The sequence below is a fragment of the Eptesicus fuscus genome, chromosome 14 (assembly GCF_027574615.1).
Source record: "Eptesicus fuscus isolate TK198812 chromosome 14, DD_ASM_mEF_20220401, whole genome shotgun sequence".
Taxonomy (NCBI): domain Eukaryota; kingdom Metazoa; phylum Chordata; class Mammalia; order Chiroptera; family Vespertilionidae; genus Eptesicus; species Eptesicus fuscus.
In genome coordinates, this window is record NC_072486.1 from 23,713,998 (window position 1) to 23,726,310 (window position 12,313).

Consider the following 12,313-nt stretch of genomic DNA (forward strand, 5'->3'; position numbering starts at 1 on the left):
AAGGATCCTTGTTTTATTCCTTTCTGTAGTGGGAAGAGTTCTAGAATTAGGCATGAGCCAGCTATTTTAGATAGTAAAATAGAAGGAAAAAACATTTTTCTTGCATGATAAAAATGCAATCTCAAAAACAAATTAAGTCAGTTGATAAAACAAATTCAATTTTATCAAGTGCCTTTTACATCCAAAAAGCTATTGACATGGTTTTCCTCTTTTGACATATTAATACTAAATATAATAAACCCCTCTGTCATAATGAATTATTCTCATACATAGCCCATAAAGTACTACATTGATATATAAACAGTAATTAAAAATACAGACTGGGAAGTCAGAGTATTGGAGTCTAAATCTGGGCTCTGCTATTTACAAGCTGTGTATCCCAATTGCCTCATGCATAGAATGGACACAGTAATGGTATATCTGCTCATAGAGCTACTGTGGAGATCAAATAGGGTAACGTGCATTGTAAGGATAATAAGTACCAACAATAACTATTTCTCATTAATAAAGTTATATTTGATATTTATTTCACTTACGAGTTTATCATGTATATCCCTAAGTAAAATCAGTTTCTTGTTTTGTCAATCTAGGATGATTTGATATGCAGGTTATATTAGCTTTAAAAAACATTTGGAAAGCTTTCCTTCTGTCTCTTTACTCTGAAATAATTTATATTTTATAAAAATAATATTTTTAAAGTGCTGCTTTTCATAATTAGCAAAATAATTTATAAAATTTGGGGGTAAGAAGGAAAACAAGCAGATGATGTAGTGGAAGGAGTTAAGAGTACTAGATAGAAGGGCAGCTGTCCAGCTAACCCCACCTCTGTCATGGTCGTGTGGGTCACAAGTACTCAATATGAATATGAGGATGCTGAGCTAACATGTAACACGTCTCGCCCACCTCCCGGATGCTTTTATCTCAGCAACTGTTAGGCATGTACAACTAATTAGTGCCCACTTGCTTTAACTACAGCTATCCTAAGGGAGAACAAATCTCACTGTGTACTTCCTTTTTTATTGCCATTATCTCCCCAACATGTTAACTTAAATGAACATCAAGTGTAATAGAATGACTGAAAAGGAAAGATTACAGAGATAATAGTGGATACTTTCTACCATTAAGACCAGGGTTTAAGAGTTGAATAGACATGAAAACCTCAAGTTTTAAAAAGTTACTGGTCAAATATCGAGATTGGCCAAAATTTTAATTTTCATTCCTGGGTTCACTCATATCACATTAAACTCATAGGTTCTTGTTCAGAGGATTTCAAAAAGCAAAAAGTAATATTCTAAATATAGGATAAACAAAAGTAGCTAGTCCTATCTCCAAAGAAAATACCATAATTTATTCAGATTTGGGAAAACAAACTCTTGGGAAATTCCCACTTCTGAGACAAATGTAGGTCCTTCATTTAAATTATACTAGAGGCCCAGTGCATGGATTCATGCACCGGTGGGGTCCTTCGGCCTGTCCTGTGCCCTCTCGCAATCCAGGACCCTCAGGGGATGTCGGACTGCCGGTTGTGGTCCGACCCCACAGGCCAGGCCGAGGGACCCCACCGGTACACTGGGCTCTAGTCCCATATAATAAAAACCTAATATGCAAATTGTCCCCTCAACCGGGAGTTTGACCAGGAATTCAACCACTTGCTATGAAATGTGCTAACTACCAGGGGGTAGTGCAGAACATGGTGGGTGCCAGCAACGCGGCGCTAGCAGTGGGCGGCAGTGGAGGCGCTGCTGGCCCTAATGGGCCCCGATGAGAGCAGGACTACAGTGGGATGGTGGAGCAGGTGAGTAGGCGGCGACCAATGGCGGCAGCAGGGGTTGGGGCCCCAATGACTCAGGCGGAAGGGGGCTTGTGGGGGCCCAGGTGCTGTCCAGGGCCCAGAGGTCAGCTGGGACCTGCCCTTCCATGCCAGTCACTCACACTTCCATCGCCAGCCAGATCTAGGGACTGCGCCCATGCACAAATTTTGTGCACCAGGCCTCTAGTATGCATATAAGATCTCTGGTTAATCTCTTCCCGCTCTTTCCCCTCCCCGCTTCCCTCTGAGATTCATCAGTCTGTTCCACGTTTCCATGCCTGTGCATTGATATTCTGCTCCCTGAGGGTCAGTGCATGTCATAGCTACTGGTCAAATTGTCCCTAAGGCTTTTATATATATAGAATTCAGTTAAAAAGTACTGACATACAAGTAACCAATAAAGATTAAGGTTACAATGGCTATTAATCCCTACCTTTTATGGAACACTTAATATGTGACGGATAAAGCACTTCATGTTTATTTCATCACCTAACAGTCCCATCACCCTATGAAGTAGTTATTTCTGTACCTTGCTTTAAACATGTGAGGAAATTGAAGATCAAAGCAGTCAAGGCACTTGGCCAAAATAATAAGGCTAATATTATCATTTAAATTTCAAAGCCCATTCTTTTAATATTTATAGTCAAATGAGTGACTGGAATTAAATTTAGTCATGCAATTAAATGCAAAACTATATTCTTTGTAACTCTAATACTTACCATGTGTAGCACTGACAATAGAAGGTTACTTTTTGAATAGATGATTTTAAAGAATAACCACTCTGAAAAGCATATTAAACTGAAAAACACAGTCTAAAAAAAGTTACTTCCAAAATTAAAACTGTCAACAAATTAAATATTAATATTACTTTCTTGAATTATCTGTAGGAGTCATAATTTCTAGATTAGAAATGTTGACTTCAACCCAGATTTATTGAATTAAAAAACAACACATTTTTATTAAACACTTCTATTGAACATATCTAGGTAAAATATCTTGTTGAGTTTATAAACAGAAATATCAGTGACCTAGCAATAAAAACAGAAAAATAATTTAAGTCTATTTTCATGGGCCACATACACTGAAACTAAAACAAACATAATAGGCATCTTGTATGAACATTTGGGCTTCACAGAAAATATCAGGAAATTGACACACAGACATAAATGATCTTAAAAATGTCACCCTATATAACAAGATTATTTATAGTAGACTTTGTGTTATATTTACAAAAATTATAAATATTTTAGATATAACCCTATTCTAAATATACATTCAATAATTTTATCTTACTTGAGCTAGGAAAAGTTGAAATATATAAGATAGTCTGACATTACTTAAAGCTGACTTTTCATAGTTAGGACACAGTAAATTTGAAAGGGACAATGCAATTGAAGCAATTTTTAAAAAGATTGTGTTAGTAAAATGAAATCTGGAAGATTTAATTAAGACTGAAAAAGGCCCCTTAATAGGAATATTCGTTAAAAAAAATTTTATATATATGTATATATATATATATATATATATGTATGTGTATGTATGTGTGTGTGTATATATATATATGTATGTGTATGTATGTGTGTGTGTGTGTGTGTATATATATACATATACACACACACACACACACACACACACACACACATACATACAGTAGGTCCTCGGGTTATGTTGGATCCATTCCTACGGCACAACTTAACGCAATTTTCGCCGTAAGTCGGAACCCACCTATATAAGCACCTACGTCACTCACATGGAGCACATACACAGCAGTAATGAAGTGAAACAGTAAAAAAAATTTAAAAGATTAACAATTCCTGACCTTTACTTGTGGTAAATAAATAATAAAAAACATAAAGCACACATGTACATATGTGGAAATGACAGAACTTTTTTTTTTAATAAATGGGAGATGGCGACGTAACCATGAAACGACGTACATTGAGTCTGACGTAACCCGAGGATTGCCTGTATATAGTATGTATATATGTACATACATATACATGTATATATAAATATATATATATTTTTAGAGCTATTCCCAGTTCTTTCATTTTAAAAGAAGATTGTCATCATCTAGGTGAGACAGATATGCAATGTTTTCCTACAAAGGAGCCTTTTGTATCATATCTAAAAGTAAAAAAATATTTTAATCCATTTTTGTTTATTATTTAGGTCACACTTCAAACTATTCAAATAGATCTTAGTTTCATCAGGTAAAAACAGCTAACATGAAAGCTCTTAAAATTCAAGGTATTTCTCCGAAACCCATAAAATAATTACATTTTAGGGTTACTTTCTTTTTATTTTTGAATACACCTTCAATTATAAAAATCAGATCAGTCCTTTGCATATTCAGATGACAGAGAAGCAGCTACAATTCTTTTATATTTCTCTTCTATCTAGCTGTGAAAAGGGGGAAAAATAAATTTAAAATAAAGGCCATGAATTGGACCAAATATACTTACTAATAGAAACATACATGTAAAGCAAAATTGTCTCCAAAGTGACCTTGTTTCTCCCAACATCTCCCAGTTTACCTTAAAAAAAACAGAGCATCCCAAAACAGGAGCAAATTTGAGAGTAGGACATACTAACAGATTGCTGAGTGGTTGATCACATATAATCTTGCACAGACTTTGTGTTCAGTAAAATGCTCCCAAATTACGAGCATAAGATGAATTAATAGGGAGAGAAATCTTTAAAGGCAAATCAGGGCACTGATAAGCAAAAGGCTGAAACTGAAAATTGTATAACATGTTCTCCTGAACTGATGCAATTTTTTCTCTTCAGAAAATCTGTAAGATACAGTCTTAATTTTGGCTTTCTAGGAAGAAAATGTGGTCTGTGCCAAAAGATTTCTTACCTTAAAATGAAAGTACAAGGGAAAAAAACTCCTTGAAAAAAAAAAAAAATATATATATATCAACCATACCTTGATAAAATTTATTCTCCAGTGTTGGGTAGAAGCTCTCCAATTCTAAATGTAAAAATCCAACATTTAATTTTATCTGAAAGGAAACTAAGCATGGATGAGTTTAAACTATCATCTGAGTCACTGAATTGATCATTTTCAAAGTGTACTATTTTCAAAGTGTACTGATTTTACTGGAAGATATCAACTTTTAGCTTGGAAGATAAAGGTTCAAGGTCTGTTCTTGGCTATTCCAGAAACTCTGCTTTTTTATAACTTCAACAAAACCCTAGAAAGTTGTTCCAAAATGAACTTTTTCAACCTACTCAAGAGAATTCATGAACACACTCTGATATCCATTTCAGCAGCATTTGTCTCTGTGAAGCACATCAAAATCATCCAGACATCAAATTGCTGATTTGATAGAATGATTTATTTTTCCATTATAGGAAAGTCATGAGTGACTTGTTCTGAGGTATGTTTTTGCGCTATGAAGGTCATCTATTAGAAAGCTCCACACTTGAAGGTTCTTCTGTAGGTGGTAACATTTACGGCTGGACAGTCTCTGCAGGCACCAGATTCCCTGTCGTATCCAACTGCATACATTTACACGTGCATGCAGACACAGGACACTCTGCATGGTCCCTAAAAGAATAGATCAAGTAACAGTTAAAAATCTAAATTATTAATATACACAGATATATACATACATAGGTACATATGTACATTTCTTTATCTACATACTTATCTATGTCTATAATGCAATTTTTCAAAATGGCACTTGGGAAAATATAGCAATTCAAATCCAAAGACAAAAACACATTAAAATCATTAAATTAGAAATTTATGCCACGCTGACATGGGGAGAAAGTTACTAAAAACTTGAATGGCTTTGTTTTCTAAATATACAACAAAATATCCATTTGCAGCTATGAAGGTGAAGGGATGTGCTCAAGTTTAAATTAAAGCCAGTGTGACAAAGTGAGTGTAGAAGCTACAGCAATATAAAAGAGTGTAAGGCCACTAGCACTGCTCAGGGTAAAAATTAAATATGGTCTTGAAAATCTCCATTGCATGAGGTACTTACTACATAACAAGCTTATTTAGAAGGTAATTGATATGTACTCTATCATTTAATTTATAATTCAATTACGTATTATATATAGTAGGATCTTCAGTTAACTGTGAAAAACTGTAAACATATCCTCCCCCAAATAAAGTAAAATAATGCTATTCAAACACTTAACCCATACATCATATTTAAACCATTTATTACATGTTTAATTTTATAGTGTAAGATTACAAAAGATATCTAATAATAGAAATATTGATGCCCCCTTTGTTAACTCAGGTGACAGGAAAGAACAAATTCATCCTTTAGCTGTATAAACCTGAGGTATTTAAAAGGCCATCGGCTTTATCTTCTCTAACTCCAAGCCTATTAAAGAAGGAATGTGATTATTACCTGAACCAACTAAGCATATGTCCAGCATGCCCACCATGCCTGCAATTGTGACACCATGTAAACCAGTTGTTAAATTGAGCTAATTTTTTGTCCTTGCTTAAGTCTACTTTTTCATCTGATTTGGATCCTCCTATGGGTTAAAGAAAATGATCTTCAATAACTATATTATAATATTAATTCAAATTTTCTTAAAAGGTATTCCAGAAGCTATGTCAAAATACAAATCATATATCATATTGAAAGAAGCATCAAACAGACTGTCAAACTACAGCGGGAAGGCAGGGGAGGGTTGGGGGGGGGGGGTAAGAGATCAACCGAAGGACTTGTATGCATGCATATAAGCACAACCAATAGACACAAGACACTGGGGGTGGGGGTGGGGGAGGGGGGAGGGCAGTGAGCACAAGTGCCAGGAGGCCGGGAGGAGGTCAATGTGAGAGGGGAAAAAAAGACCTATGTAATACTATTTGTAATACTGTAAACAAGCGAAGAGAAGAGAAGAGAAGAGAAGAGAAGAGAAGAGAAGAGAAGAGAAGAGAAGAGAAGAGAAGAGAAGAGAAGAGAAGAGAAGAGAAGAGAAGAGAAGAGAAGAGAAGAGAAAAAGGAATAGTAATTTTAATGCTAGGATCTAGTTAGGTTGAAAAGTTACTAAATAACAAGTTTCCTTACATCTTTCATAGCTAATAAAACACTTGAAAAATATAAGGTATCAAACCATCTAAGAAGCAATCTGAATTAACAATTTTAGATAAATAACTGGTAGCTTAAAATCTTCCCACAAAGAAAAACACCAAGCCCAATTTACAAGAGAGTTGTACTAAACACTGAAGGAACAGGTAATTTTTACCTATACAAACTCTGTCAACAAATAGGAAAAGAGAGGAAATCTCCCAAAGAACTCTATGAAGCTGGTATAACTTTGCTAACAGAATCAGGCAAAAATAATATAAGAAAGTAAGATTAAAGACCAATCTCTCTCCTGAACAGAACATAAAAATTCTAAGTAAAACATTAGCAAACAGTATTATTTAGCATTTCTACTTACAGGTAAAGTACACTAGAGAAACTCTGTACATGCTAAACAAAGACATATGCAGGAATGTTCGTAGCAGCATTGTTTATAATAGTAAAAAACTGGAAACAAACATGTCTATAGGTAGCAGAGTGGAAAAACTGCTACAGTCATTAAGGGAATACTAAATAAGAATGAAAAAGGAATAAACTATAGCTACATTCATCAGCATAACTGACACTAAAAACCAAACAAACCCCAATGTTAAGCAAAAAAGCCAAGTCAAAGGATATAACCCATAATTTATTTGTATGGAATTGAAAACACAGACAAAACTAAACATGTGATAAAACTATACAGACATGCTAGAGATTGAATAACACAATTTAGGATAGTGGTTACCTCTGGGGAGGAGGAAAGAGGTGAGAGTAGGCAGGGAAAAATAATCAAAGGCACTAGCATAGACAATGCCATCTTAAGTAGGGTAGAAGACTCATTGATGTTTAATTTATCACAGTACATGACATACACATTCCTAACTGGCACAGTGAGTTCTATTTTCTATTTATCAGTATTGAAGCCATAAAAAGTGAAGAACATGAAATGTATAAAATGAAAGTCCTTGATTAAAATTTAAATTGAAAGTAACAAGTGCATTTGAAAACAAAACATATTGCCTTTATTTGTTTAAAAAAGGCATAAATTGAAAAATAATTACTCAACCAATGATACCAGCAAATCTCTTTCACAGATATTAATGTAACAATAAAGCAGACTACTTAAAATGAATCAGCTGCAGACTAGAATTACAAAATTTCGTAACTATGAAGGATCTCCCCATCCAACACTTTATATGAAAAAGAGCTAACATAACTCTAAATTTCACACACTGAAATGTCAGAGCTGTAACTAAAACAGGCATTCTGACATCATATCCAGATTTTTATTCATTATACCAGTGTGCCAAATATTAAAATGTTTTTAATTGAAAATTTTGCCATAGTATCATAAGAGAGTTATATAAATAACTGGAATATTTCTAGCCACTGGGTACATTATATTCAGTTATCTACTCTTCTCAAATATTTTTCTATATGTTACCATAAGCAGTAAACAATAATCCTAATATTTCCAACCATACATACAATACTTGCTAGGTAACTGATAAATATTGCAGAAACAGCACTAAATCCTACAAGTAAAGGTATTTTACTTTTAGATTAATACTTTCTCTATGTATTTCACAGGTAGATTCTGAAGATGAAATAAGAGGAAATGTGCAAGTGCTTTGAGACTATCAAAAACTCTTTATGCATAAAAGGTAGTTATTAGATGAGGGCACACTGACTTTTAAATATAATATTTGAGGAACCCCTCTTAGAAAGAGTGACAAGAAAATGAAATAACATTACTTAATATTTAAGCTCTTCTCACTTCAAATTGGCTAGAATTTGTGAGATTACCTGAGGTATCCTGGACATAGATTTTACTTTTAATGTATAGATTTCATAAACCATAGGGAACAAAAGCCAGCAAGTGGCTTGCTCTTAGAATATAAAATCAAGCTAGTATTTCTTTTATTTACATTAGATCAATTATGGAAGAACAATTTCAGCTCAGAAGAGAATATTGTAGAATTGTCATACCAGGACAGCTCGATACAGGTGTTCCCATATTAATGAGACAAAGTGCACATCGAGGGAGGGGTTTTCGACAGCCAGGGCAACTTGTGACTTTGGATTTCGTTGGCGAGCCACTGACCCCATACTGACTAAAACCTCTGCCCTGATGAGGCACAGTTGAACAACTGTAGGAGATAGACTTGCCACAGAAATTGCAACTCACAAACACCTGGAAAACAAGTAAAAGAAGTTAAAGTATAATGCAAACTTTATAAGTAAAAAATTCAAAGTTTGCTCCTAACAAATTAAAATAAATTTTAAACATTATTTTGAATTATAAAATAATTTATCTGCTAAGTTTGACTAGCTCTTATTTAAGATTTCCACTTAGCAACTACATTGAGTACTTTCTGTTACCTTTGTTTAGTTATATTCTTCCTAATGCCACTGATATACTGTATACAGAAAAACTTGGCAACATTAGATCCCAACATTTTAGAAATAATAATGACTTCAGAGTTCACATTAGATCCCAATATTTTAGAAATAATAGGGACTCAGAGACATTAAAAATGACTTCTGATCCAAAGTTCCATGATATAATCTCTTATACAATATTTTCTTATAAAGAAAACACTCATTTCCTAAGGTAGGAAGGAGTTAAGGATCCTGTGATGGTAAATAGTTAAAACTAGAGAATAAAAGCATCAGTAACCGTCCATTCTGCTTTAAATTGAATTGAACTCCTAAGTTCTTAAATACTTATCATACAGATCAGTAACAAGTATTATTATGTAATGCAATTTTACTAATACTCAGGTTGTTTTAGTAGCAGCAATAATTTCTCAACTTTCTAAAATAAGAGAACAGCACCATCCAGTGCTCACATTGAGGATATACCTGATATTTAATGTCTGAACTTAGTGTATCTTATGTCATGTGCTTTATGAGATAATTCATTTCATGTTTTTTAAACTAATGCAAAAAGAAAAAATGTAAAATTTCCATGTGCAAGCAGACATACAGCTATATATGTATATACTGTTAAAAAAAATCCTGCCTTATAACATATAAATAGTGCAGAAAAATAATACATAAATGGAATTTATAACACCATAGAGTAGTTTAGATTCTGAAAGGGTTTATTAAAATATACTGGAAAACCTCAGACAGCGGAGGTTTAATTTAGTTTTGCTTCAGATCCTCTAGGATTAATTTAGTTTTGCTTCAGATCCTCTAGGCCTGCTGTGGTTTGCTTTATCTTATTAAAACTCAAGCCACTGAGGTGATTGTTAGAAAGTGGAAGGACCAAGACAAGGGAGATAAAGGACAAAGTGTAGTTTGGGATAAAGACATCAGTGTGAACTCAATATAGGCAAAAGAATGAGCTAATCATTTTATTAAATCGAATTCTAAATGTAGCCTACATAATATGCTACAAATACTTCTAGTTTTGGCTAGACTATGCTATAAATGTTATTTGATTCTCTCCAAAGCAATATACTTACCTGCGCTAAAGGCTTGGAACTGGGATCCAACTTACTCCGGTGAATATCAAATTCAGCTCGTTTGTGCCAAAACCTCCAGGCATCTAATAAATTTCTATAATTCTCAATCCAGTACTGAACTCTTTCATCTTTAAGAACATCTAAAGGAGAACCCTAAAAATAAAGAATGATTATTTTAGTTGTTTAAAAATTTCCTGGCTAAACCAGAAGATTCTAGGTAACATGTGAGTACAAGTCACACACAGAAGAAATAGGCCTCCTTCTGCCAAAAGCTGACTCCTAATGAGGACAGAGATAAAATAATCATTGGAACCTCCATTAATTTACTTTAAGCTGGTCTCTACTAATGACAGAAATATATAATGTGTATATATATAATGTAGATATCATTAGATTGGCCAGGGAAGGGTAAAAAGCTTAAAAACCTGAAAACAAACAATTCACCTTCCTGGTTAAATGCAGTAAAAAGTGATGTGAATACTCTTTGTCTCAACAATCAAAATTTCTGGGTTCACAAAATCTGTTTATTGTCTGATCCAAATACACACCAAAGCTACTTAATCAGATTAAAAATAATACTGAGTCTGGTCCTTCATTATCTAGCAATGTACTGTGAACTGAGATTATATTTTGTATACCTATTTATCTGAAAGTTAAACCTGCCTATTCTCTCTCTCACCCCCAATTAAAACATACATTTATTACCTTAAAAATTAAAAAGAAAAATAAAGCCAAAAATATTCTTAGTTCTTATGCCCTTAAGACATAGTACAAAACAACAATTTCTTTTCCTTAAATTTACTTTAGATTTTTTCTCATTAGTAATTTTAATTTCTTTCCAGTAGGTCTCTTCCTAAAGCTGTATTTTCCCTGGCAGCCGTCACATTCCACATTTCACCTATCGTTGCTTTGTTTTCACAGAATGCTTACAGGCCTGTCCAACAAATATTTCCTTAACTTACAAAGAAAGGAGAATATGTCTACCTCCAGTGATGCTCGGGCATCAATGTGAAGCCCAGTTTTCCCAATTTTATTTGGGAGCCAGATAGAAAACGAAACTGTTCGATCTTAGCATGCATCTTACTTATGAAAAATGGAAAGATACCTATAACACCTGATAAAGACAATCTATCTTTACACATTCCATTAAAATAGAACATATATTTCACCTATTAATTACTGGTAGGTAGTAATTTCCATTACCAGAGTTCATTTAGCTAAAGAAAAACTGTTAGTCGACAATTTCATTTCTTTTTTTTTAATTTTATTTTTTTAAATTACTTTATTGATTAAGGTATCACATATTTGTCATCAACCCCCCCCTTCCCATCCCAACACCCCCCCACACGCATGCCCCCCTCCCCCTGTTGTCCGTGATCACTGGTTAGGCTCATATGCAAGCACACAAGTCCTTTGGTTGATCTCTCTCCCTTATCCCCACCCTCCCCTACCTTCCCTCTGAGGTCTGACAGTCTGATCAATGCTGTTCTTGATCAGTCTATGTTGTTCATCTTTTCCCCTAGATGAGTGAGCTCATGTGATACTAGGAATACACTTATAGGAACCGAAAATGAGACAAGCAATAATGGTTATGCTGAGAGGCAAATGAATCAGTCTATAGTGAGTTTCTTTCTGGGCCAACAGTTCTTTTGAGTCCCGATTTCTATGTCCAACAGTTGTTTATGTGTTCATAACAGCAATGATATTTCAGTTCTGGATGGTGGACAAATGGTGGTAATGCAGGTCCGACCCTCTCTGGTTTGGTCCTGGGCAATCTGCAGTGATGCACATCTGCTGACTGCTGGTATGGCAAGGCATGGTCAGCATCTTCCATCTCTGGACTGTTTCTCTTCTGACTTAAACATCTACTCTAGTCTTAATTATGAGCAACTAGTTAGAACTAAGTACTAAAGTAGAATACAAGCCCTGTTTTGTGTGTTGCTTTCTAAAGAATTCTTCATACCCCCCTCTTGCCTCTTCCATGG

The 12,313-nt window shown here is 34.4% G+C and overlaps 1 protein-coding gene across 8 annotated transcripts in view; it reads right to left on the reverse strand.

Moving 5' to 3' along the window:
• MIOS (meiosis regulator for oocyte development) overlaps positions 1–12,313 on the reverse strand; it is a 52,617-nt gene that overhangs the window by 5,879 nt on the left and 34,425 nt on the right. For 5 of the 8 annotated variants that reach the window (XR_008558092.1, XR_008558087.1, XR_008558089.1 and 2 more), the window contains 4 exons: positions 10,329–10,481; positions 8,845–9,049; positions 6,187–6,316; positions 5,048–5,366 (listed from right to left, as the gene is read on the reverse strand). Coding sequence is in view for 1 of the 8 variants with exons in the window: in XM_054726114.1 (XP_054582089.1) it covers positions 5,270–5,366; positions 6,187–6,316; positions 8,845–9,049; positions 10,329–10,481 (585 nt within the window). In the remaining 7 variants the exon portion in view is untranslated. Of the gene's footprint in view, positions 1–3,413; positions 4,214–4,747; positions 5,367–6,186; positions 6,317–8,844; positions 9,050–10,328; positions 10,482–12,313 lie in introns of those variants that run through there. The other 3 variants (XR_008558088.1, XM_054726114.1, XR_008558091.1) reach the window with 3 other exon arrangements.